Consider the following 27,127-nt stretch of genomic DNA (forward strand, 5'->3'; position numbering starts at 1 on the left):
CTGCTCTTTCAAACGCTACTCACTTTCCTCTTCCCCTGTGCAATCTGCAGGAACTCTCCTTGGCGCCCTGACTCTCTCTCTTCCTCCTCTGATTGGTTTCTGATCTCTCTTTAATCCCACTAACGTCCGCTCAGGTCTCCCTTGTTGTCGTCTCTCTTTCTTTCCAGGTTTCCGCTCTCTCTTCTGTGCTGCCTGGCCGACTGCGTCGGAGGAGCTCGGCTGGGTTTTTTCATGTTGACCTCCCTGCGTTTCATCTCGTAGGAAGCCTGAGCGCTGCCTTCACAGTCCTACTGCTTGCATCTCTCAGAGTGGTGTAGTGTTAGCATCTCTGCAGAGTGGTGTAGTGTTAGCATCTCTGCAGAGTGGTGTAGTGTTAGCATCTCTCCAGAGTGGTGTAGCATTAGCATCTCTCAGAGTGGTGTAGTGTTAGCATCTCTCAGAGTGGTGTAGTGTTAGCATCTCTGCAGAGTGGTGTAGTGTTAGCATCTCTCAGAGTGGTGTAGTGTTAGCATCTCTCAGAGTGGTGTAGCGTTAGCATCTCTCAGAGTGGTGTAGTGTTAGCATCTCTGTAACACACTTAGACCTCCTCCTCTATCCTCAATTTCTCTCTGTTCATCTCTCCTTTCACTCCTTTCAAGAGTCTTGACCAGGGCATCTCTTTAATGAGGAAAAAAGATAAAACTAAATGTTATCAGCAACTTGTCGGCAAAAACATTTCAAAATGTTTTTTTCTGTGATAAGTTGAAGACAGCACTTTGCCACTGACAGTTATGGAATGTATGGGCATGCATTTAGCATCTTACCCAGTTCATCAAATGCATTGTTTCAACTGGCACTGAATTTAAATGAGACCAGTACGTTTGGTTATGCTTCCTGCAACACAATCTCACCCATCTGTGTACAAATCGCACAAATGTACCAAAATTGATTGTGTGCAATCCATACGCCGATGTCCAATTCAGATTTTTACGTGAAATTGTGGTACCGAGAACGTTGTCATAGATTGAATAAACGTGTGTGTGCCACAAATTGTATGATATCCAGTTGCTAGAATGGCAGCTAGCTAGTAACAATGCTAGTAAGAACGCTATGTAACTAGTAACAACAGTAGCTAGCTAGCTAGTTAGCTAGTTATTAAGAACAGTAGCTATTAATGTCTAAATGTGCAGTCTAAACTTGCACCCGTGTGGAAAGGGCCCATCCAACCCACCCCACACCCAAAAGCCCTCGCAAAGAAATACCATCTCCAATCATGTGTTTCAAGTAAACAACCAACCACAGACTGAATTGGTAGTATGTATTGCACACTCTAAAGGATTTGGGCATTTATACTTAACAATGTAACATTTGTATGCAGATTTGACGAGGCTGACCTGTCTTCCTGAGTTACTTATGTTTTTATAAACTACTGGTATTAATGTGCTAACTTAAGTGGTCATTTACACTTTTGGTGTACTGTACAGTACCCTATAGGAAATGACTAAATAAACAGTGAATAATTAGGGTGTGTAGCACAGTATAGAGTTTCTCATTGGAGTTGGTTTAAGTCACATAATATGTGATGTCACTGAACGGCTGGTGCATAGTGAATGCTATCCTGACAAGTGTGTTACATTCCTTGAATTCCAATGCCAAAACATGAACACTAGTCTGTATTTTATGTTAAATCAGTTTTTAAATTTTCAACTGTTTTCTACAGTACATATTATCACGTTGTATACACATAACATCAGGGGCGTCATGCAACCCAAAAAACCGAGGGGGCACGAGATAGCGAAGCACGCGTGCGCTGCGTCCGTGTGAGGCGCTACTAGCGCGTGAAATTTTAGTGTTATTTTGTGCATTTTTGCAGTTTAAAATCAGGACGCAGCACACTACCAGTTGCCACTTAAGCAGTGTGAAATTAAATTTACCGTAGCGTTCTTTCAAGGACTTTCAAAATAAAAGTAAGGGAAAACAAATCTAATTACTCACTTGGCATTGGTCCGAATAATATACTGTATATATATCTTCATATATATATGAAGTATGAAGTATATTGAATCTGATATACTGAATGGCCTAATATTTGAAGGACCTGTTCATCAGTTAAGGACAACCTTAATCTAAATGTATGTAAGCAGACCATGAAAACGTGTTTATCTGAAACGAGGCGAGGGGGGGGCTTCCAGGTCTAGTTTTAATTTGGAAGAAACCAAATCCACCGGGAAAGAGGGTGTTTGGCTTTTTGAAAGAGGTTATGGTGGCTTTTCGAGGTGGTCTATGACATAATTAAAAATAATACATTCAGCTCAGTAGAGAAAATAATCATAGCTCCGCATTGTAAAATGTAATGGTAAACAAACAATAACATAAATGTACAACAACAACAAAAACACCCCCAAATCTGAGGGCCCCCTCAAGTTCTATAGGCATGACGCTTCTGCATAACATTGCCCCATAACTGGTCTGAGTTAAGTTCATTTATTCAGCTGCTGTTAGAAGCGAGCAGTTCATCACGAAAAAGGTTCAGTTTCACTTTGATATTAAGAGACCATTTAGGAAATATTTGGTTAACAAGCACAGATACATTAAATAATGAAAGTATGTTCACCAGAGTTATGCTTGGTTTATGTCCAGAGACCTCAACAGAACCTAAGCATGTCTGTGGTTGTTCAACATTATACAACTTGATTTTGAATTTGAAGGAAAATGACACATTAACAAGCTGAACATTTTGCTTTAAGTATTAACTTCTATGAACTACACCTGTGGAGAAGGATATAAACCAAGCATAACTTTAGTCAGGCTGTCTATTCGGACCACTCTTGATGTGTTAAACGTTCTCCTTTCCGCTGAGACGGGGGGCCTCAATGCATGCTGTGTCTGATCTCTACTCCGTGTCTCTCTTTGGTCTCCCTCAAGCTAGGTCTGCTCGTCTTTTGTGGGTGTTTCATTTCATGTTACTGCATATCTAACCATAGAGGTGACCGTTAATTCATATTAATCTCTTTTCTTCCTTGCACCCCTTTCATTCTCTCTTCCAACGCGTAAAATAGAAGTGGAACAAAAAGGTAAATAACTGACAATCTAAACCCTAGATCCTTGTTTTGTGGCATATGGTTGTTAAACCTTCCTCTCCCAACCCGTAGCAGGTAGTAGCAGCAAACCCTTCCTCATTATGCTAAACGCCTGTAAACTACAACAACATGACTGAGACTGATTAAAAAAAAAGATGATATAACACAACTACAGTCGCAGCCTAAAGATATAAGAGGCGGCATATTGGCTTCAGTTCCTAGGGGCCCCTACCCATCCCCCTGGGGGCTGCAAAACCTCATATTGCCTGTTTTCCAAACCCTTCTCCATAGCATGCCATGGTTTCTGGCCCTTTTAAAACTATTGTTTCTACCGTACCTTTCTCTCTCGCAACCCCCCCTCCTCCTCCTCCTCCGCCACCTCCTCCTCCTCCCCTTCTCCTCCTTCTCCTCCCCTTCTCCTCCTCCCCTTCTCCTCCTTCCCCTCCTCCCCTTCTCCTCCTCCCTCTCCTCCTCCTCCTCCTCCTCCTCCTCCTCCCCCTCCTCCCCTTCTCCCCTTCTCCTCCTCCTCCCCCTTCTCCTCCTCCTCCTTCTCCTCCTCCTCCTCCCCCTCCTCCTCCTCCTCCTTCTCCTCCTCCTCCCCCCTCCCCCTACCCCCCCCCCCCCCCCCCCCCACCTGGGGCTCCTCCTCTGTTGATCTGCTTCTGTTCAGAGAGAGACTCTCACTCTTTATTTGTTTAAACATGTAATGGTTGAGACATTTGCACCACGTCGTACAGGTCCAGTACCTGTCGTAGCACGGCGGCGTGACCCCAGCAGACCGGCCGACTCCTCCTCTCTCGTGTCGTAACCTCCCGCCTGTTGCCAAGTGACTTTAGTTGGCTGCTTTTTTTCGTTTCCAGGACCAATGTGTTTTTTTCTGTTCGGTTCTGTTCTTTCTGTTCCCTCATTCGTGTCCTGCTCCCCCACAGTAGATGTGTGAGAAGCTCCTTTTGTTTCAGACAATTAATTACCTTATTACTTCATTATATACTATATTTTATGCTTAACAACTTTCCTATTCCTTTGTTCTTTCTATGCACAAAACCAAACTCCCCGTTGTGCTTGTGAACTTGTAGCTGTAGTCGTCTTTTGGCCTTTTTTTAAATGTGTGTTTGTCCCTCTTCCTCCTGGACAAACCCCTAAATCAAACTGGATAAACATTGAGTAACAGTGAAATTAATCTGTTAGTATTTCTAGCTGTTTGACGTAAACGCGTTGACTTAAGCCTCTCTTATTCTACTCTCCCCCCCTACTAGTCTTTGTGTGTCCCGGGACTCTGAAGGCGGTGGGTGACCCGTCCTTCCTGTTTGAGGCGGAGCAGCAGGCGGGGGCGTGGTGTAAGGACCCCCTCCAGGCAGGGGACAAGATCTACTTCATGCCCTGGACCCCCTACAGGACAGACACTCTGATCGAGTACTCCTCCCTGGACGACTTCCAGAACGCCCGGCAGACCGTCACGTACAAGCTGCCCCACCGCGTCGACGGCACCGGGTTCGTGGTGTACGACGGCGCCGTGTTCTTCAACAAGGAGAGGACCCGCAACATCGTGAAGTTCGACCTGCGGACGCGGATCAAGAGCGGCGAGGCCATCATCAACAACGCCAACTACCACGACACGTCGCCGTACAAGTGGGGCGGGAAAACGGACATCGACCTGGCGGTGGACGAGAACGGCCTGTGGGTGATCTACGCCACCGAGCAGAACAACGGCATGATGGTCATCAGCCAGCTCAACCCCTACACGCTGCGCTTCGAGGCCACCTGGGACACCGCCTACGACAAGCGCTCCGCCTCCAACGCCTTCATGGTGTGCGGAGTGCTCTACGTAGTGAGGTCCACGTACGAAGACAACGAGAGTGAAGTTAGCAAAAGCCTGATAGATTACATTTACAACACCAAGCAGAACCGCGGCGAGTATGTGGATATCCACTTTCCCAACCAATACCAGTACATCGCAGCTGTGGATTACAATCCCAGAGACAACCAGCTATATGTGTGGAATAATTTTTACATCCTGCGATACAATCTGGAGTTCGGCCCACCTGATCCCGCGCACGGTAAGCAGCGTCGCTTGTTTACAACACACAACACACAACACACACACAACACACACACCTCCTTCACCAACACTGGTGAAATTGCATTTTTGACATTGTCATTTCAGCCGTCTGTTAAGTCTGTGCAGGTATTCCCTGGGCGTCCCACAAGCCTGCATGTCAAGTGTCAGGGTTGAGTGATTTTTAATTGAAGAATGGGGTGTATGTTAGATATGTTAGATATGTTAGCGAGGCCTGGGAGTGAGGGGGGGGTCGGGGGGGGGGGGGGGGTGGCCTGTAAACAACCCCACGGAGCACTGATACCATAGAAGAAGAGGACGGGCACCTGGGGGATTACTGGAGGTTTACAGCACAAACGTTCCCAAGGCCTCCCCAGCACTAAAGACCTGGGGGAGCCTCCCCTCACCAGCTCCTCTCTGAGAGAGAGAGAGAGAGAGGGAGAGAGAGAGAGAGAGAGAGAGAGAGACACAGAGAGAGAGAGACCGAGAGAGAGACACAGAGAGAGAGAGAGAGGGAGAGAGAGGGAGAGAGAGAGGGAGAGAGAGAGAGAGAGGGAGAGAGAGAGAGAGAGAGAGACACAGAGAGAGAGAGACACAGAGAGAGAGAGACACAGAGAGAGAGAGAGAGAGAGAGAGACACAGAGAGAGAGAGAGACAGAGAGAGAGAGAGAGAGAGAGAGAGAGGGAGGAGATTTGGGCCCCACCTCTGGAACCCTACCTGCCCAGACAGGTACAAAGTCTTCCTCTGGGCTCAGTTAGGCTCCTCCCACTGGTACCATAGCCTGTAAATCCCCCGTCGGCTGCTTCACAAACAGCTCAAAGTGTGAAGGCAGTGTGCAGCGCCCTGCGTGTCTTCTGGAAGACCAGGCCGGCGTGCCGGGGGGGGTAGTGATCGGGGGGGGGGGATCAATCGCCAGGGTTGTGTCAATCCAGCTTGTTTTTAATTTAGCTGTCGAGAATTGAAATGAGAGCTGCCTAGGCACCAGATAGCCTTTACATTGAGAATATAATAACTGTAATTATCCTAATCCCTTCTCACCCAGAGTTGCTAAATCCACGTAATGCTCTGGACAGTCTGTGATGAGCGTGGAGGTCAAGCAACCTTCCGCAGATTAACATGGCTCAATATTTATTCATGTATTTGCTCGTCCACTTTGGGATTGATGGGGACCGATGCAGATAAATGAGGTTCGGCCATCGGGACACGAACACCATAGTGAGGTTCAGACCGGCTTTACTGTAAGAAAAGAGCTCATCCTAAGTTTAGAACCGGCCTCGGGGAACATTAGCATTCAGAGGGGGAGCTGAGTGGAACTGCAGTAATAAAGAACGGGGAGATTTTTTTCTATCCACAAGGAACTTGTTTGAAGTTCCTCCCTTGCCAATGAAAAGTATTCGTCTGAGATTCTGATTCAATATTTGACGCATTAGACAAGGTAGACCAGGGCCTCTGTTTCCATTTCCCATTTGGCAAATATCAAATACAAAAAGGTGGTAATAAGATGGAATGCAGTATTGCAATAATGACAGCTGTTCCTACCTGGCCTGTCATTACATTCAAAGAGCACTTATACATTTGAACAATACGAATGCACATCAACGCCACTCCAGGGATAACTATTTAACCCGTATGGTTTCAATCCCGTCGTCGTGGATTCCCAGAATAGGTTGCGACACACTCAGTTGATTTAAACAGCTGCTGAATGCACTGATTGCCAATAGAGAAATTAAAAACAACTTTAAAGATGCAGCCTGAAATAAGCGTAACGGTCAGAGATGAGAGAGTCACCTGCTCTTCCCTCCCAAGGGAAACACAACACCGTTCTGAACACTCCCAAGGTAAACACAACACAGACCTGAACACTCCCAAGGTAAACACAACACAGGCCTGAACACTCCCAAGGTAAACACAACACCGTTCTGAACACTCCCAAGGTAAACACAACACAGGCCTGAACACTCCCAAGGTAAACACAGACACAGGCCTGAACACAGGGACACCAGACAGTGAGGGAACAGACCCCACAAGCCTGAACACAGTGACGTTAGGGGGAGGGTTAGCCTCGTAGCCAGACAGTGAGGGAACAGACCCCACAGGCCTGAACACAGTGACGTTAGGGGGAGGGTTAGCCTCGTAGCCAGACAGTGAGGGAACAGACCCCACAGGTTGTTGAGTTATGTGAGCTGAGCAGCAGCCAGTGGGCGTGTGCAGAACAGCCTAGAACAATCTAGATCATCGCTATGTCAATAAACCTGTCCAGTCTCCCCACACTGCCGTGTTGACATTAAAATGATGACACTTTTTTGTGTTACTGTCACAGCGATCTCTTGGACATATTCTCTCGTGAGCTCATCTGGCAGTAGCTTCACTTTACATTCAAATGGAATGTGTTTGGGTATTTATGATTCAAGTGTAGTGGTTGTTTAGTACACAGTGAGAGTGGATAACACACCAAGGACATGGAAAGCAGACTCGCATAAGTGATGGTGGTGCGCTGGTGGGTGACAGGTGGGTCCCTGTCATGGCTGCCTCAGCTGGTTGGGCTGCATGGGGGCAGATTAGGGGCAGAGTCCAGTCCAACAGGCCTTGGTTGGTCAAATAGGCCCGTTCCCTTTTGCATGGATCCATTAAGACCCACATTTGTGCGTCTCCTGTGAAAGCACTGTGTTTAATGTTTGTACTATGTTCTGTGTTTAAAGTTTGTACTATGTTCTGTGTTTAATGTTTGTACTATGTTCTGTGTTTAAAGTTTGTACTATGTTCTGTGTTTAATGTTTGTACTATGTTTTATGTTCTGTGTTTAATGTTTGTACTACGTTTTATGTTCTGGGTTTAATGTTCGTACGCACGCCTGCAACCCTGCTTTTCTCGTCCACACGGAAGCTTGTAGAAGATGCACATCTCTCTCACATTGCAAGCGAGATGATGCAGTTGATTGAAGTAGCGTGTCGCTCATAAAAGACTCACTTGACATCCATTTATATCGGCTGTTTAAGCATGCATAGTAGCACTATGTAGTCTGGAATCTGAGTATGCATCTACTCATAGATTTGAGGCTACATACTGTTATTTTGACATAGGAATGCACAAACAGGCCTCATCTACTACGTAAATGGGACACAGGTGAACTGGTGGAAAAGTATTTATTCATCCCAAGTTGTTAAATTAGATTGTAGATTGCTTCCATAAAAGATACCCTGAGCTGCAGTTAACACCCACACAACTCACTACTGCCTCTTTAATTGTTTGGGTGTCAATACATTTGCATAACATCTCCTTGCTGGGGCCTGAAATTACACATTCCCAAGAGGGGCTTTTAAAGCGGGAGAATGACCCAATTTATTTCAAATTACAAGGTAGAAGTGCCCCACGCTGGCAGTGATACCACACGCCAATTATCTTCCTGGTCTCTCTCTATGTGGTCCAAACACTCGCCTGCTGCTCTCACTCTTTTACACTTGCGGGGTGCAGAGAACGACAATACTTAGATGCTGTTCATCTGTTCTATACATTAACAGTTCCCTAAGAGCCCCCCCCTCCCCCGCACACACACACACACGCACACACACATACACACACACACGCACGCACACACACACACACACGCACACACACACGCACACACACACACACGCACGCACGCACGCACACACACACACATACACGCACACACGCACACACACACACAAACACACACACACACACACAAACACACACGCATTATCACATGAAACCTTTTTTTTTTCAATAACACCCTATAATTTGTTGAATCATTGAGGAATTACGTTTCTTCTTCCTATGCACTCATGTAGGTCAGTTCATAGCTAATTGAAATGTGTGCACATAGTAAGCCAGAGAGAGAGAGAGAGAGAGAGAGAGAGAGAGAGAGAGAGAGAGAACTCGTATACAGTATGTATCACAGCCTCATTGTCATCCAAGCTGCTCTGGGTGGTAATATTGTATAGGGGCCCTCTGCTCTGGGTGGTAATATTGTATAGGGGCCCTCTGCTCTGGATGGTAATATTGTATAGGGGCCCTCTGCTCTGGATGGTAATATTGTATAGGGGCCCTCTGCTCTGGATGGTAATATTGTATAGGGGCCCTCTGCTCTGGGTGGTAATATTGTATAGGGGCCCTCTGCTCTGGGTGGTAATATTGTATAGGGGCCCTCTGCTCTGGGTGGTAATATTGTATAGGGGCCCTCTGCTCTGGATGGTAATATTGTATAGGGGCCCTCTGCTCTGTGGTAATATTGTATAGGGGCCCTCTGCTCTGTGGTAATATTGTATAGGGGCCCTCTGCTCTGTGGTAATATTGTATAGGGGCCCTCTGCTCTGGATGGTAATATTGTATAGGGGCCCTCTGCTCTGTGGTAATATTGTATAGGGGCCCTCTGCTCTGGATGGTAATATTGTATAGAGCCTCTCTGCTCTGGATGGTAATATTGTATAGGGGCCCTCTGCTCTGGATGATAATATTGTATAGGGGCCCTCTGCTCTGGATGGTAATATTGTATAGGGGCCCTCTGCTCTGTGGTAATATTGTATAGGGCCTCTCTGCTCTCTGGTAATATTGTATAGGGGCCCTCTGCTCTGGATGGTAATATTGTATAGGGGCCCTCTGCTCTGGATGGTAATATTGTATAGGGGCCCTCTGCTCTGTGGTAATATTGTATAGGGGCCCTCTGCTCTGTGTCCCTGAGTGATGCATGCAGATGAAGATGCACAGGAAAATGTTAAAGATAGCTCTGTTTTGACAACTTGTAACCCAGGTTACCTGACACCCGAGTCACACACACTGAAATGGAGAGCGTATCGATGTGGAAAATAAATTACCATTTTTACTGTATGTTCTATCCCTCCTTCCCTCCTATCTCTCTCTCTCTGTCTGTCTGTCTGTCTCTCTCTCTGTTTCTCTCTTTCTCTCTCTCTCTCTCTCTCTCTCTCTCTCTCTCTCTCTTGTCTGTGGACCCCGTCTTACTCACTGCAGCTGCTGATAGCGAGGCTTCTATTGTCCTCCATAGTCAACAGCTGTGTCCCCGACCCAGACAGCGTGTGTTCTGGTCCCGGTCGGGCTAGACTCCCGAACGAGGCACCTCCCCCGTTGGGACCCGGAGGCGCAGGCCATCATCGTGCTTTGGCTCCCCTTCCGGGCAACGCCAGATACCTGCCCATCCGTGCCGTCCCACCCCCCGCCAGTCTCGGCTCCCCCCCCCATCCCCCGCCCCTAGGAGGGGTGCGCTAATTCAGACGGATCATCGGCGCCTGGATCCTCATCGCCATCGCCCCCGCGGTATCCGGTCACACGTTCGCTTTCTTGTTTTGTTTGCAGATGACGTGATTCCCTGGCGCCGTCACCCCTGGATTTCACGTCAGGGCGGCAATATGTGGGCCGGAGATTGATGGTTTTCTGCCAAACGCCAACAATGACATTGTATTACGCTTTGTGCTGTAAAGCAGCACAGGAAGTAACTGGGAGGCCAGGCTGCCCACTCCTTCTCCCCCGCGCCGAGCTAGGGACTAGCGTTCTCACATCCCACAAGGATTTCCACGCATGGTCCAAATACTACAGTGATTCTAATTGGTTTTCAAATGCTGAAAGAAAGCGGCGACACGACATTGTACAGCCTCACGTACGTCTGCTAAAGCGCACGGGGAGAGACGTGGCTTCTGAGTCATGTTGTCTACAGAGTGTGGCAAAATAATCATCCGGGGTTGTTTTTTCAGAGTGTCACTAAGCATTGTTTTACATTAGCGGACGATCACTCTGGAGTACTCAGGTATGGTCTACGGTATCTGACTCTGTAGTACTCAGGTATGGCCTACGGTATCTGACTCTGGAGTACTCAGGTCTAGTCTACGGTATCTGACTCTGGAGTACTCAGGTCTAGTCTACGGTATCTGACTCTGGAGTACTCAGGTATGGCCGACGGTATCTGACTCTGGAGTACTCAGGTATGGTCTACGGTATCTGACTCTGGAGTACACAGGTATGGTCTACGGTATCTGCTGCTATTAAAAATATTACACTGAGATGTCATAACAGTCCCTTAATAGTCCTCACTGGCTTTGAGGCTATTTTATTTCTATCTTTCTAAAGATATCTTTCTATATCTTTTGGGTGTGCTTTGTGTGACGGTGTGCGTGTGCATGCGTGTGTGTGTTTGCAAGATAGAGAGAGACCACTATGGATTTCCTGTGAAAGAGACACCCGTTGTGCATGACATCAAATACAGGCTGGTTCAGCCCACTTGGAGTTAACACTTGAAATGTTAGGCACGTACAGTGGAGAAAGCACCCGGAGAAAAGGCAGCGTCTCATCTGGGAACAGCTGTGTCCCTGCTGTCTGGGTGTGTGTGTGAGCCATTTGATACCGCCTTTAATAACAATCAAACCAGCTATTGGGTCTTGTTCCATCAGACGTGGACAGTGGTTTGAGACACGAGGGCATGAAAGCTCATGGATAGACAGTCATTTCTACACCATCGCTGTCTCAGCAGGGTAAACAGGGTAATACACCATCTAATGTTCCTTGTGCATTATTGCTGTGAGTGGAGCATATTTCACTCATTAAAATTAACATAAAAAATCAGTAATTTCCATATGTGTCTTTCATGTCTTACCATGCTGTACACAGTCAGATGCTAAATGCAAACATGCAAACAAACAGCCCTGTGTTTACAGGAATACGTCCTACACAGCAAGTACTGGGAAGGACATGACTCTGAGGTTCCTGTGACTCACAGACAGTCTGCCCCCCCATCTTGATGAGGCCAACGACGGGTTAATTCCTTTTTCAGATGGGCTTTGAAAGCAGATGGCGTTTTCCTTTCCTCTCCCACTCCTCTCCTTACGTTCCTGGGCCCTTTTTATAAAGCCTTTACTCGGCTCCCTTTTGATCAGAAAAACAGGGTTTTAATTGTCGCTGCCATTGACTTCTTCCGTCTGCTATTACTCTTCCATTAAGAGGTGATTACCACCTGGGACTCACTGCGTTTCACTGTTGATAAAAGACACCTTTAAACGATCCCCTCACGTTGACACCTGGAGAGCTGCCTCGGTGGAAATCTACTCTGCGCTCTTATGTTCCATTAAGATCTCAGAGAGGGACTTGAGCAGTGTGGCAGATTGAATAAAAATAACTACCTTTACTTATTTCCCTGCAAATGATGTAAAACAACAGTTCTACAAGCCTTGTATCGGTCCCCCCGTCCCCCACGTTGGCGTGAAGATAAGCAGCTCCTGATCGTGTGAGTGAGGCATCACCCCGGTGAACAGCCATGCGGGGAACATCCTAAGTGCTGCCATTAAGCATAATATAAAAGACACACTCACTGTCACTTTTCATTTTTCACTCTGGCATGACTAGTGAGGCCTGGAGAAGTCCAATTTGGCCTGTGTGGATGGCTGACAGCGCCCGCCTCCCCCCACACACTCCTGGCCTCGCTGGATTATTGTCTCTGGCACACTCGCTCTCCCCCAGTGGTAATAGTGGCACAGAGATATATTCAAATGGGAAACGTTTGTGGGCGTTGATCATATTAAGAGGTTATGAATGTGACGGTTCTGACTATATCCACAGTACTTTGGAAGATATCCGTCCTTCCTCTCCTTCTCTATGGCAGGTAATTGAAGGTCCCTCTTGGGCTGAGAGCTAGACAGACATATTAATTGAGGATCCTCTCTCTGGTTCGGCTATCTGGCCTGAGAGAGAAAGGGGAGTGTGCACAAGAGAGAGAGAGAGAAAGAGAGAGAGAGAGAGGGTGACAGAGAGAGGGAGAGAGAGAGAAAGAGAAAGAGAGAGTGGAAGAGGGAGAGAGAGAGAGGACCAGAGAGAGAGAGAGAGATAGAGGAAGAGAGAGGGAGAGAGAGAGAGAGGGAAGGAGAGAGAGAGGGGGGGAGAGAGAGAAAGAGAGATAGAGAGTGGAAGAGAGAGAGGACCAGAGAGAGAGAGAGGACCAGAGAGAGAGAGAGAGAGGAAGAGAGAGGGAGAGAGAGAGATGGAAGGAGAGAGAGAGAGAGAGAGAGGGCTAGAGAGAGAGAGCAGACAAGAGAGAGAGAGACTGCCCCTGTTGTAATCAAAAGAAAATTGTACAGGAGGGCATTCGAGGGTATCAGACAAATGTTAGTGGGATAGACGATGAGCGCAGACACCCAGGAAATACACTTGAATCTGCATATGTTGTAGTTAGAGTTAGAGTGCTTCTGATGGGATATCAATGTGCTGGAGGAGCAGCACTAACAATCAATAGAGCTCCACAAAGAGGAAGCCGGCGCACTGATAATCCAACCCTGTTACTGCAGCTAATGCAGAGGCAGCTCGGTAGGAGCGTCCCTTGTAATACCTGTAGCATTAATCCAAGCTTTCACTGGATTAAATTATGCTGCGGCATGTCTCGTTGGCTACAGTTAATGAGATTATGGGGCTGTTAGGATTACACAACAACACACTATGTATGGCTGAACAGCCAGCATGACAACAGCAAGGTTTGACGTAGTGTATCGCTTATTGCTTATATTGGGTATATTGTTTGCACAATAAATCACTATTTTTCTACTTATACCTAAAATGCAATTTTCACAAACAGACCATTCAGTGGATATACAGTATTCCACTCCACATTTTGTTGACAATAGTGTTGTTAGGGCTGCCAAGTTTGACCAAAGGTTTGGAGTGAGTTTTTTTTAGCCACAACAACCCTCCTCACCCGGCTAGGTAGCATTATCTCTCCCCGCTAGGTAGCGTTCTCTCTCCCCGCTAGGTAGCGTTCTCTCACCCCGCTAGGTAGCGTTCTCTCACCCCGCTAGGTAGCGTTCTCTCTCCCCGCTAGGTAGCGTTCTCTCACCCCGCTAGGTAGCATTCTCTCACCCCGCTAGGTAGCATTCTCTCACCCCGCTAGGTAGCGTTCTCTCTCCCCGCTAGGTAGCGTTCTCTCACCCCGCTAGGTAGCGTTCTCTCACCCCGCTAGGTAGCGTTCTCTCTCACCCCGCTAGGTAGCATTCTCTCACCCCGCTAGCTAGCGTTCTCTCACCCCGCTAGCTAGCGTTCTCTCACCCCTCTAGGTAGCGTTCTCTCACCCCGCTAGGTAGCATTATCTCTCCCCGCTAGGTAGCGTTCTCTCACCCCGCTAGCTAGCGTTCTCTCACCCCGCTAGCTAGCGTTCTCTCACCCCTCTAGGTAGCGTTCTCTCACCCCGCTAGGTAGCATTATCTCTCCCCGCTAGGTAGCGTTCTCTCACCCCGCTAGCTAGCGTTCTCTCACCCCGCTAGGTAGCATTATCTCAACCCGCTAGCTAGCGTTCTCTCACCCCGCTAGCTAGCGTTCTCTCACCCCGCTAGCTAGTGCTCTCTCTCCCCGCTAGGTAGCGTTCTCTCACCCCGCTAGGTAGCGTTCTCTCACCCCGCTAGTTAGCATTCTCTCTCCCCGCTAGGTAGCGTTCTCTCTCACCGCTAGGTAGCGTTCTCTCACCCCGCTAGCTAGCGTTCTCTCACCCCGCTAGGTAGCGTTCTCTCACCCCGCTAGGTAGCGTTCTCTCACCCCGCTAGGTAGCGTTCTCTCTCACCGCTAGGTAGCGTTCTCTCTCCCCGCTAGGTAGCGTTCTCTCTCACCGCTAGGTAGCGTTCTCTCTCACCGCTAGGTAGCGTTCTCTCACCCCGCTAGGTAGCGTCCTCTCTCCCCGCTAGCTAGCGTCCTCTCTCCCCGCTAGCTAGCGTACTCTCTCCCCGCTAGGTAGCGTTCTCTCTCCCCGCTAGGTAGCGTTCTCTCTCCCCTCTAGGTAGCGTTCTCTCTCCCCGCTAGGTAGCGTTCTCTCTCCCCGCTAGGTAGCGTTCTCTCTCCCCGCTAGGTAGCGTTCTCTCACCCCGCTAGGTAGCGTTCTCTCACCCCGCTAGGTAGCGTTCTCTCACCCCGCTAGGTAGCGTTCTCTCTCCCCGCTAGGTAGCGTTCTCTCACCCCGCTAGGTAGCGTTCTCTCACCCCGCTAGCTAGCGTTCTCTCTCCCCGCTAGGTAGCATCCTCTCACCCCGCTAGGTAGCGTTATCTCACCCAGCTAGGTAGCGTTCTCTCTCTCTCTCACCCCGCTAGGTAGCGTTCTCTCTCGCCCACTAGGTAGCATCCTCTCTCCCCCACTAGGTAGCATTATCTCACCCCGCTAGGTAGCGTTTTCTCTCTCTCACCGCTAGGTAGCATCCTCTCTCACCCCGCTAGGTAGCGTTCTCTCTCGCCCACTAGCTAGCGTTCTCTCACCCCGCTAGGTAGCATCCTCTCTCCCTGCTAGCTAGTGCTCTCTCTCTCTCCCTGCTAGGTAGCGTTCTCTCTCCCCGTTAGGTAGCTTTCTTTCTCACCCACTAGGTAGCGTTATCTCACCCCGCTAGGTAGCGTTCTCTCTCCCCGCTAGCTAGCATTCTTTGGACACAAAGGACGACTGGGAGGCGAGAATAGCGTTCCTTCAAGTAATTTCAAAATAAGGGTCCCATGAACATTGAACTGCTAGTATTTAGGGGTGGGTCATTTCTCCACGTGAGAGTTGTGCCGTGTGGCGTGTGAGCGTGAGAAGAGGCTGAAAGCCCTGTGTTATTATTGAGGCAAAGCTCGGGCTCAACCAGACTAGATCCTCCCTAATGGAGCTCTCTTTCACTGAGACACAATGCCATTACGTGAGCCTAGCCTGCTGTAATTACCCTTCAGTTACTGCACTGATAACCAGAACAGCAGGTTGGAGAAAATGAGTCGAGAGAAATAATTGCGGTACATCTCTTAGCATAAGTAAAGAATGCAGCGCAGTGCTTGGGCAGGCTAACACACGTAGCTGTTTGAGAAGGGGTCTGGACATGATACAACTGTTGGCTTACATGCCAAAGGAATGCACTTGGATTACACCAGACGCCAACTTGATTGATCGCGGAGCAAATCCCTTATCTTAAATCATGTCATACAACAACGATTCATGTTGCTTTAGTTTTCATTTAATTTAGCCTGGGTTTTGTCTATAGGATGGGGGGCTGGAATCCTCACCCAGAAAGAGTGAAGTTTTCATCATCATCATCGGTCACGCTCTGGAAATGTATAGCGGGCCCCACAATTTCCTGAGAAGTTCCTGGCGCTTTGCCCACCAACCCCTCGCAGTGCTCCTAGCCCCTGTTCATTCACTCATTTTGATGTTCATTCACTCATTCTGACCCAGTGTTCAACCAGACCTCTGTCATCTAGGGAAGTACATGCTAACATTTATTTTACGCAACAGCATGTGAATAATCTGGATGGTCTTCTGTTTATTGCTTTCACACGTTCATGTCTTCAGCGACCAAGATGGGAGAGTGGGCTAGATAGAGGAGAAGAGTGGGCTAGATAGAGGAGAAGAGTGGAAGAGTGGGATAGATAGAGAAGAAGAGTGGGCTAGATAGAGGAGAAGAGTGGGCTATTTAGAGGAGAAGAGTGGGCTAGATAGAGAAGAAGAGTGGGCTAGATAGAGAAGAAGAGTGGGATAGATAGAGAAGAAGAGTGGGATAGATAGAGAAGAAGAGTGGGATAGATAGAGAAGAAGAGTGGGATAGATAGATAGAGGAGAAGAGTGGGATAGATAGAGGAGAAGAGTGGGCTAGATAGAGGAGAAGAGTGGGCTAGATAGAGGAGAAGAGTGGGATAGATAGAGAAGAAGAGTGGGATAGATAGAGTGGAAGAGTGGGCTAGATAGAGGAGAAGAGTGGGATAGATAGAGGAGAAGAGTGGGCTAGATAGAGGAGAAGAGTGGGATAGATAGATAGAGGAGAAGAGTGGGCTAGATAGAGGAGAAGAGTGGGCTAGATAGAGAAGGAGAGTGGGATAGATAGAGGAGAAGAGTGGGATAGATAGAGGAGAAGAGTGGGATAGATAGAGGAGAAGAGTGGGATAGATAGAGAAGAAGAGTGGGATAGATAGAGGAGAAGAGGGGGATAGATAGAGAAGAAGAGTGTTCTAGATAGAGAAGAAGAGTGGGATAGATAGAGGAGAAGAGTGGGATGGATAGAGGAGAAGAGTGGGCTAGATAGAGGAGAAGAGTGGGATAGATAGAGGAGAAGAGTGGGATAGATAGAGAAGAAGAGTGGGATAGATAGAGGAGAAGAGTGGGATAGATAGAGAAGAAGAGTGGGATAGATAGAGAAGAAGAGTGGGATAGATAGAGAAGAAGAGTGGGATAGATAGAGAAGAAGAGTGGGATAGATAGAGAAGAAGAGTGGGATAGATAGAGGAGAAGAGTGGGCTAGATAGAGGAGAAGAGTGGGATAGATAGAGGAGAAGAGTGGGATAGATAGAGAAGAAGAGTGGGATAGATAGAGAAGAAGAGTGGGATAGATAGAGAAGAAGAGTGGGCTAGATAGAGGAGAAGAGTGGGATAGATAGAGGAGAAGAGTGGGATAGATAGAGGAGAAGAGTGGGATAGATAGAGAAGAAGAGTGGGATAGATAGAGAAGAAGAGTGGGCTAGATAGAGGAGAAGAGTGGGATAGATAGAGGAGAAGAGTGGGATAGATAGAGGAGAAGAGTGGGATAGATAGAGGAGAAGAGTGGGATAGATAGAGGAGAAGAGTGGGATAGATAGAGGAGAAGAGTGGGATAGATAGAGGAGAAGAGAGGGATAGATAGAGAAGAAGAGTGGGATAGATAGAGGAGAAGAGTGGGATAGATAGAGGAGAAGAGTGGGCTAGATAGAGGAGAAGAGTGGGCTAGATAGAGAAGAAGAGTGGGATAGATAGAGGAGAAGAGTGGGCTAGATAGAGGAGAAGAGTGGGATAGATAGAGGAGAAGAGTGGGCTAGATAGAGAAGAAGAGTGGGCTAGATAGAGGAGAAGAGAGGGATAGATAGAGGAGAAGAGTGGGATAGATAGAGGAGAAGAGTGGGCTAGATAGAGGAGAAGAGTGGGCTAGATAGAGGAGAAGAGTGGGCTAGATAGAGAAGAAGAGTGGGCTAGATAGAGGAGAAGAGTGGGATAGATAGAGGAGAAGAGTGGGCTGGATAGAGAAGAAGAGTGGGATAGATAGAGAAGAAGAGTGGGATAGATAGAGAAGAAGAGTGGGATAGATAGAGGAGAAGAGTGGGATAGATAGAGGAGAAGAGTGGGCTAGATAGAGGAGAAGAGTGGGATAGATAGAGGAGAAGAGTGGGCTAGATAGAGGAGAAGAGTGGGAAAGATAGAGGAGAAGAGTGGGCTAGATAGAGGAGAAGAGTGGGATAGATAGAGAAGAAGAGTGGGCTAGATAGAGGAGAAGAGTGGGATAGATAGAGGAGAAGAGTGGGATAGATAGAGGAGAAGAGTGGGATAGATAGAGAAGAGTGGACTAGATAGAGAAGAAGAGTGGGCTAGAGTGGTACTCTGAGGACGTCAGCCTGTCATCGTCTGCCCCCCTGTCTGAGGGAGGGGTGCTACTCTGCCCCGCCAGGAGACAGACACATTGAGCTGTCCTCAGCGGTCAGTAGAGACTAATCCACAGCAGGTAGCGAGCCAAGCTCAGAGGCGGTCCCGTCAGCCAGGCTGTGCTGATGTGTCCCTTCCTCGCCGCCACGCCCTGCCAGACACATCAACTATGTCCATCAGCTAGTCCCCTTATCCAATGGAAGGAGCCGATAGGGCGTGGCGCTGATGCGCTGGTCCGACTCGCCCGGCTGCAGGGCTGCTTCCCTCTCTTCCACTCTCTCCCCCACATCCACTCTCTCTCTCTCTCACATCCACTCTCTCTCTCCCCCACATCCACTCTCTCTCTCACATCCACTCTCTCTCTCCCCCACATCCACTCTCTCCCCCACATCCACTCTCTCCCCCACATCCACTCTCTCCCCCTCATCCACTCTCTCCCCCACATCCACTCTCTCCCCCACATCCACTCTCTCCCCCTCATCCACTCTCTCCCCCTCATCCACTCTCTCCCCCACATCCACTCTCTCTCTCACATCCACTCTCTCCCCCACATCCACTCTCTCCCCCTCCCCACATCCACTCTCTCTCTCACATCCACTCTCTCCCCCACATCCACTCTCTCCCCCACATCCACTCTCTCTCTCTCACATCCACTCTCTCCCCCACATCCACTCTCTCCCCCTCATCCACTCTCTCCCCCTCATCCACTCTCTCCCCCACATCCACTCTCTCCCCCACATCCACTCTCTCTCTCACATCCACTCTCTCCCCCACATCCACTCTCTCTCTCTCTCTCTCACATCCACTCTCTCCCCCACATCCACTCTCTCCCCCACATCCACTCTCTCTCTCACATCCACTCTCTCCCCCACATCCACTCTCTCCCCCACATCCACTCTCTCTCTCACATCCACTCTCTCCCCCACATCCACTCTCTCCCCCACATCCACTCTCTCCCCCTCATCCACTCTCTCCCCCACATCCACTCTCTCCCCCACATCCACTCTCTCCCCCACATCCACTCTCTCCCCCACATCCACTCTCTCTCTCACATCCACTCTCTCCCCCACATCCACTCTCTCTCTCACATCCACTCTCTCTCTCTCTCTCGTCCTCAACGCTTGTTCCACACACTCTTACTTGATTAAAATAGATACACCTACAACAAATCCCCCAGTGTTGCGCTCACATCTGATTCAATTCCACACACACACACACACACACACACACACACACACACACACACACACATACACACACACATTCTGTCGATTTGATATTGCATTTGAAAAGTACCCGCTAAATAGCCAGTCCACCTCACAGCTCCTGGAGATGTACGGTCAAAACGTAACCTTATCAAAAGTGTATTATCAGCATGTCAGTGGCTGAAGTACTCATGTGCCATTGACATAAGATAAACTGTAATTGCACTGCCATTCATGCACTACCCTGCCCCCCTCTCCTCACAATTTTTTTCTTTCTAAATGCAGCACACACCATCCTTCTGTGGTTCATGTTAAATGCAACAGCGCACACTTCTCCTGTTTCCCTTGACTGAAATGTATGGTTTTGGCCCGTGGCACCCTGAATGAGTTACCACATGTGCTACCTGCTTTATCACTAATATACAGGAGGTATAAGGAAGGAACCACCACCAAATACATCTCCCCAACAACAAGTCTACACACTGGCTTTGTGTTTCTCTGGTGAAATTTGATCAGCTATGCCTCAGAATCCCCCAGGCATGACGCACCGCCGCTCGGGAAGATGGAACTGTAATTATTGTCTCGTTGGCTGCAGACCGAGTGCCTTGAATAAGGCATAGCCCATAGAAAAAGCCCAGTCTGTTCACACATCATATGCCCCACCATTATGTGTAGCACTATTTTGTATCGCTATATTCTCCCCCCACAGTCATGGGTCTGGGCATGTTTGGAAAGAAAGAGAACAGATCTTGTGGGGGAGCTGACGTCAACATCTCTCTCTTCTTCTCTCCACAGCTCCCCCTCCGTCAGAAGCCACGGTCGCCCCCCCACCTCCCCGAACCACCGCCGCTACGACAACCACCACCGCGCACAGAGGTGTCGCCAACACCACCACCACAACAGGGCCCAAGGAGGGGAGCAGGGGAGCGCCCAAACCCCCTCCGGAGGCCCCCCAGACCACGGCGCCCCCGCCCCTGGAGAGCTTCCCCCTGCCGCAGCGCTTCTGCGAAGCCGTGGAGAAGAGGGACATCGTGTGGCCCCAGACCCAGAGGGGCATGCAGGTGGAGCGGCCCTGCCCCAAGGGAACGAGAGGTAAGCAGCCTGTTTACCTCAGGGGCCCCCCGCTGCAGCTGCCGGGGCCGGGAGAGAGAAGTGTGTGCTCGTTATAGCGCTCTGTTGTTGGGGACCGTGTATCATTTATTGATAAAGAACGTCGGTTGGAAGAGTGCAAGGACTCGGTGTGAGATAGTATTTTACAGCGGTGTGAATAATTAACTGTCATTCTAGGTCAAAACGTTGTTTGGCAGTCTGCTGTGTTTCTGGTGAAAAGGAACACAGGCTCAGCTGTTTCTCGCGGCCTGCTTGAAGATGCTCAAGCCTTATTGAATTGTGTGTGAAATTGCGTTAACATTCAGGGTTCATTAAATGTGTGGTAATTGGGGCGGAAGGAACTCCTTGCTGTTACCTAATTTATAGTAAAACTGACTCAGGGTTTTACTGGAATTTTCTGGCTTTCAGTTCAAAACCACTGTGTCCTTTCTTCCTGTCCCCACAGCTAATACTAATACTGTTGGGAGTATCAGGTTCTAATAGTGTTGGGAGTATCAGGTTCTAATACTGTTGGGAGTAGCAGGTTCTAATACTGTTGGGAGTATCATATTCTAGTATCAGGTTCTAGTATCAGGTTCTAATACTGTTGGGAGTAGCAGGTTCTAATACTGTTGGGAGTATCAGGTTCTAATAGTGTTGGGAGTATCAGGTTCTAATACTGTTGGGAGTAGCAGGTTCTAATACTGTTGGGAGTATCAGGTTCTAATAGTGTTGGGAGTATCAGGTTCTAGTATCAGGTTCTAATAGTGTTGGGAGTAGCAGGTTCTAATACTGTTGGGAGTATCAGGTTCTAGTATCAGGTTCTAGTATCAGGTTCTAATAGTGTTGGGAGTATCAGGTTCTAGTATCAGGTTCTAATAGTGTTGGGAGTATCAGGTTCTAGTATCAGGTTCTAATAGTGTTGGGAGTATCAGGTTCTAGTATCAGGTTCTAATAGTGTTGGGAGTAGCAGGTTCTAATACTGTTGGGAGTATCAGGTTCTAGTATCAGGTTCTAATACTGTTGGGAGTATCAGGTTCTAGTATCAGGTTCTAATACTGTTGGGAGTATCAGGTTCTAATACTGTTGGGAGTATCAGGTTCTAATACTGTTGGGAGTATCAGGTTCTAGTATCAGGTTATAGTATCAGGTTCTAATAGTGTTGGGAGTATCAGGTTCTAGTATCAGGTTCTAATAGTGTTGGGAGTATCAGGTTCTAATAGTGTTGGGAGTATCAGGTTCTAGTATCAGGTTCTAATAGTGTTGGGAGTATCAGGTTCTAGTATCAGGTTCTAATAGTGTTGGGAGTATCAGGTTCTAGTATCAGGTTCTAATAGTGTTGGGAGTAGCAGGTTCTAATACTGTTGGGAGTATCAGGTTCTAGTATCAGGTTCTAATACTGTTGGGAGTATCAGGTTCTAGTATCAGGTTCTAATACTGTTGGGAGTATCAGGTTCTAATACTGTTGGGAGTATCAGGTTCTAATACTGTTGGGAGTATCAGGTTCTAGTATCAGGTTATAGTATCAGGTTCTAATAGTGTTGGGAGTATCAGGTTCTAGTATCAGGTTCTAATACTGTTGGGAGTATCAGGTTCTAATAGTGTTGGGAGTATAAGGTTCTAGTATCAGGTTCTAATACTGTTGGGAGTATCAGGTTCTAATACTGTTGGGAGTATCAGGTTCTAGTATCAGGTTATAGTATCAGGTTCTAATAGTGTTGGGAGTATCAGGTTCTAGTATCAGGTTCTAATAGTGTTGGGAGTATCAGGTTCTAATGCTGTTGGGAGTATCAGGTTCTAATAGTGTTGGGAGTATCAGGTTCTAGTATCAGGTTCTAATACTGTTGGGAGTATCAGGTTCTAATAGTGTTGGGAGTATCAGGTTCTAGTAGCAGGTTCTAATACTGTTGGGAGTATCAGGTTCTAATACTGTTGGGAGTATCAGGTTCTAGTATCAGGTTCTAATAGTGTTGGGAGTATCAGGTTCTAGTAGCAGGTTCTAATACTGTTGGGAGTATCAGGTTCTAATACTGTTGGGAGTATCAGGTTCTAATACTGTTGGGAGTATCAGGTTCTAATACTGTTGGGAGTATCAGGTTCTAGTATCAGGTTCTAATAGTGTTGGGAGTATCAGGTTCTAATAGTGTTGGGAGTATCAGGTTCTAATAGTGTTGGGAGTATCAGGTTCTAATACTGTTGGGAGTATCAGGTTCTAATAGTGTTGGGAGTATCAGGTTCTAATAGTGTTGGGAGTATCAGGTTCTAATAGTGTTGGGAGTATCAGGTTCTAGTATCAGGTTCTAGTATCAGGTTCTAATAGTGTTGGGAGTATCAGGTTCTAGTATCAGGTTCTAATAGTGTTGGGAGTATCAGGTTCTAGTATCAGGTTCTAATAGTGTTGGGAGTATCAGGTTCTAGTATCAGGTTCTAATAGTGTTGGGAGTATCAGGTTCTAGTATCAGGTTCTAATAGTGGTGGGAGTATCAGGTTCTAGTATCAGGTTCTAGTATCAGGTTCTAATAGTGTTGGGAGTATCAGGTTCTAGTATCAGGTTCTAGTATCAGGTTCTAATAGTGTTGGGAGTATCAGGTTCTAGTATCAGGTTCTAATAGTGTTGGGAGTATCAGGTTCTAGTATCAGGTTCTAATAGTGTTGGGAGTATCAGGTTCTAGTATCAGGTTCTAATAGTGTTGGGAGTATCAGGTTCTAGTATCAGGTTCTAATAGTGGTGGGAGTATCAGGTTCTAGTATCAGGTTCTAATAGTGTTGGGAGTATCAGGTTCTAGTATCAGGTTCTAATAGTGTTGGGAGTATCAGGTTCTAGTATCAGGTTCTAATAGTGGTGGGAGTATCAGGTTCTAGTATCAGGTTCTAGTATCAGGTTCTAATAGTGTTGGGAGTATGCCGTGTCAGGTTTTAAAGCCCCTTTTCCCCTAACAGGCACGGCCTCCTACCTGTGTGTCTTTGCCACCGGGGCGTGGCACCCTAAGGGCCCTGACCTCAGCAACTGCACGTCCCACTGGGTCAACCAGGTGGCCCAGAAGGTTGGTACCTGAATGTGCTTACCCAGAATCCAATGTGGCCTGCGCAGCTGCGTTGTTAATGAAAGAGTGCATTTCCTTCCTTTCATCTTGAACAATTAGAGATGAAACGGGCTGTGAGACATCTAGGGACTCATTTTACTAAGAGTAACAGTAGTACAAACAGTACTACTACTACTAATACTACTACTACTACTACTACAGTAATCCATGTAACCATCTGCTCTATGCTGTTTTGACCTAATAGAGTAATACTTGAGTATTAAAAATGTTGTCACTCTCACTAATAACTTAGATTGTGATTAATATTTTGATGCGAATGAATCATATGTGCCTGTTGTGTGATTCTGTAAGGATCATCTAGTAGTGTTGACTAATCTCTCCTCATATAAAGTGGCAGAGCCCCCATGTCTGAAATGCCGTTGCCCTGGTCAGCAGATAACATTTTTATTAGCAAACTCCCGCACATTAACACCCATGTATGAAAATGGTGCTTGAACGCTGATGAATGTGCGTTCGTAAACTTAAAAGATGATCGCTGTCAAACCCCGGCAGATCCGTAGTGGCGAGAACGCCGCTAACCTGGCCAACGAGCTCGCCAAGCACACCAAAGGCCCCATCTTCGCCGGCGACGTGAGCTCGTCAGTGCGTCTGATGGAACAGCTGGTGGACATCCTGGACGCCCAGCTCCAGGAGCTGAGGCCCAGCGAGAAGGACTCCGCAGGCCGCAGCTTCAACAAGGTAACCGCCGCCCATCCTCCCCTCCCGGCCCCAAAATGGCCGCCCAAAAACCTCATTCACCATCACGTACTGAGCCAGAATGGAGATGAATCCGTCGGTCATCCTCCGCCGCGCCCGGTGGAACCCAGACAGTAGGATGTTCTCAGCGCTCGTTGGAGTCGTTCTCTTTCTAACTCTCTGACTACGGGGTTAAAACTGTTTTTTACACTTGAGAAAAGTAATAGAACATGTAGCTGGTTATTCTGTGGGTATTGTTCTCAGTATCGGGTCTGTCACGCTCCCCTCGCCCCCCTGGAAGTCAGACAGAAGTAGAGGGCCGACACGACGAGAGGAAAACAGTTACTCCGTTGTAGGCTCACTAGGCCGCCATGCAGAGACGGATTTGTATTGAGGTAATTGCCGCGGCGGGTTCTGCCAGAGCGGGTTCTGCCAGAGCGGGTTCTGCCAGTGTGGGTTCTGCCAGTGCCGGTTCTGCCAGTGCGGGTTCTGCCAGAGCGCTAGTTGTGCGGCGCAGAGAGGAGGGGCCAGCCTGTCTGTGGGACTCCGTCAGTCAGTCAGTCAGTCAGTCAGTCAGCCAGTCAGCCAGTCAGTCAGTCAGTCAGTCAGTCAGTCTGTGGGAGTCAGTTGGTCAGTTGGTCAGTCAGTCAGTCAGTCAGTCAGTCAGTCAGTCTGTGGGAGTCAGTTGGTCAGTTGGTCAGTCAGTCAGTCAGTCAGCCAGCCAGTCAGTCAGTCAGTCAGTCAGTCAGTCAGTCAGTCAGTCTGTGGGAGTCAGTTGGTCAGTTGGTCAGTCAGTCAGTCAGTCAGTCAGTCAGTCAGTCTGTGGGAGTCAGTTGGTCAGTTGGTCAGTCAGTCAGTCAGCCAGCCAGTCAGTCAGTCAGTCAGTCAATCAGTCAGTCAGTCAGTCAGTCAGTCAGTCAGTCAGTCAGTCAATCAGTCAGTCAGTCAGTCAGTCAGTCAGTCAGTCAGTCAGTCAGTCAATCAGTCAGTCAGTCAGCCAGTCAGTCAGTCAGCCAGTTAGTCAGTCAGTCAGTGGGAGTCAGTCAGTCAGTCAGTCAGTCAGTCAGTCAGTCAGTCAGTCAGTCAGAACTACCAGTGAGGCCCTGAACACGTCGGCCAAAGTCTCTAACTGTGTGTTTCTGTGTCTGATCTTTCCTTCGTCCCTCGAAATGAAAAAGCTTCAAAAGCGAGAAAGGACATGCAGGGCGTACATGAAGGTATCTGAGCTACGCTACTGTACCCCGTCTCTACTGTACCCCGTCTGCTACTGTACCCCCCCCCCCCCCCGCACAGCCCTGTCCCCCTGGCCGCATGCCCCTCCCCCATCTTGTCATGTAGCCCCGCCTCCTGCCCGGCTGTGCTTCCTGCATTCCTGGTTAATCGCTCCTGCGTGAACATGTTTGTGCCGACAAGTGCAAAACTTAAGTTGCAGGGAAATCGTCTGCAGTTGCTAATGTGTCTTCTTTTAATTGAATGTATATTTTGGGGGGTTTCAGGCTGTTTGTTTTGTATTTTTGTATTATTCTTTTTCTTCCATTGCCTGTTTTGTTTTGCTTTTTGCTAGTTTCAGGGTACATGCCTGGATATTTAACTCTATATAACTCTATTGAACGATTTAATATCTGTTGTAATTCATTGTTAGCTTCTGTTGATTTATCGTTCATTCTTTGATTGACTGATTCTGATCTCACTGATATAAGATGCCCTCACACAGCAGTCTCAACGCTATGGTGGGACACGGTGGTCACGCGTGATTTATATAAACCTTTTGTTTTTTCCCCGGCCAAAGTCTGACCTTTCAACACCTAATTCATGGTGGTTCACTCCTCAAGACACAGATTTCCATTTGGCATTTTACATTTGTCATAAATTAGAGACACACATCTGTGTCTCCTTGTGAGTAATAAGGCTGGCAGGGCCAAACCAATTTGTGTTCTTCTCTGTTTAATGGCTCCGACGCCGCCACTTCCTGGGTATTTTGGCCCCATCTCTCCCCATTAGGGACTCCTCAACGTCCTCCACCTGCCTCCAAAGTCAAGCTCTCTCCTGTCCACACGGCTCCTTGGGGAGGTGGTGAAAATGGATCGGGCTAATTACCCTTTAGACGGCCACCGCTCGTAAAAAAGAAACGGAGAAAAAGAATGTTACAACACACTCATCCCAGATTTCATCATCATGGGGCCGGGCATATGTCCGGTGTGTTGCATGTCACTGGGGCCCGTGGTTCATTGGTTCCCCCCCCACCCCCCCACCCACCCTGACTAATGACAATGTTATTGGACGCCAGGCTGCCAGGGAGAGCGCTGAGTCAGCAGTATTTGACGTGCGGGGTAGTTGATGCGAGGTGAAGTTAGCGCGTCCTAGTCGGCCAGCACCGCCCCCGCCATCGATTACCTCATTACTCTGATTGATTCAATTATTTTCGGGGGGAAATTCCACCGGCGTCTGATCAGAGTCTCTGGCCACTTCGTATTCGGCCTGTCAAGTTCGGACCAGCAGCCTCTGTTACAGTAACGTCCGTAGCAACGTCAAACTGCCCAGAGCACAGT

General features: G+C 48.1%; 1 protein-coding gene across 1 annotated transcript in view; it reads left to right on the forward strand.

Annotated features, from left to right (window-relative positions):
* Nucleotides 1-27,127, forward strand: part of adgrl2a (adhesion G protein-coupled receptor L2a) — a 111,328-nt gene that overhangs the window by 55,994 nt on the left and 28,207 nt on the right. Inside the window, 5 exon segments of the mRNA XM_084459246.1 lie at nucleotides 4,316-5,116; nucleotides 20,506-20,802; nucleotides 23,740-23,843; nucleotides 24,396-24,581; nucleotides 25,757-25,795. Coding sequence (XP_084315372.1) covers nucleotides 4,316-5,116; nucleotides 20,506-20,802; nucleotides 23,740-23,843; nucleotides 24,396-24,581; nucleotides 25,757-25,795 — 1,427 coding nt within the window.

Source organism: Borostomias antarcticus, assembly GCF_949987555.1.
Source record: "Borostomias antarcticus genome assembly, chromosome: 26".
NCBI classification, from domain to species: Eukaryota; Metazoa; Chordata; class Actinopteri; order Stomiiformes; family Stomiidae; genus Borostomias; species Borostomias antarcticus.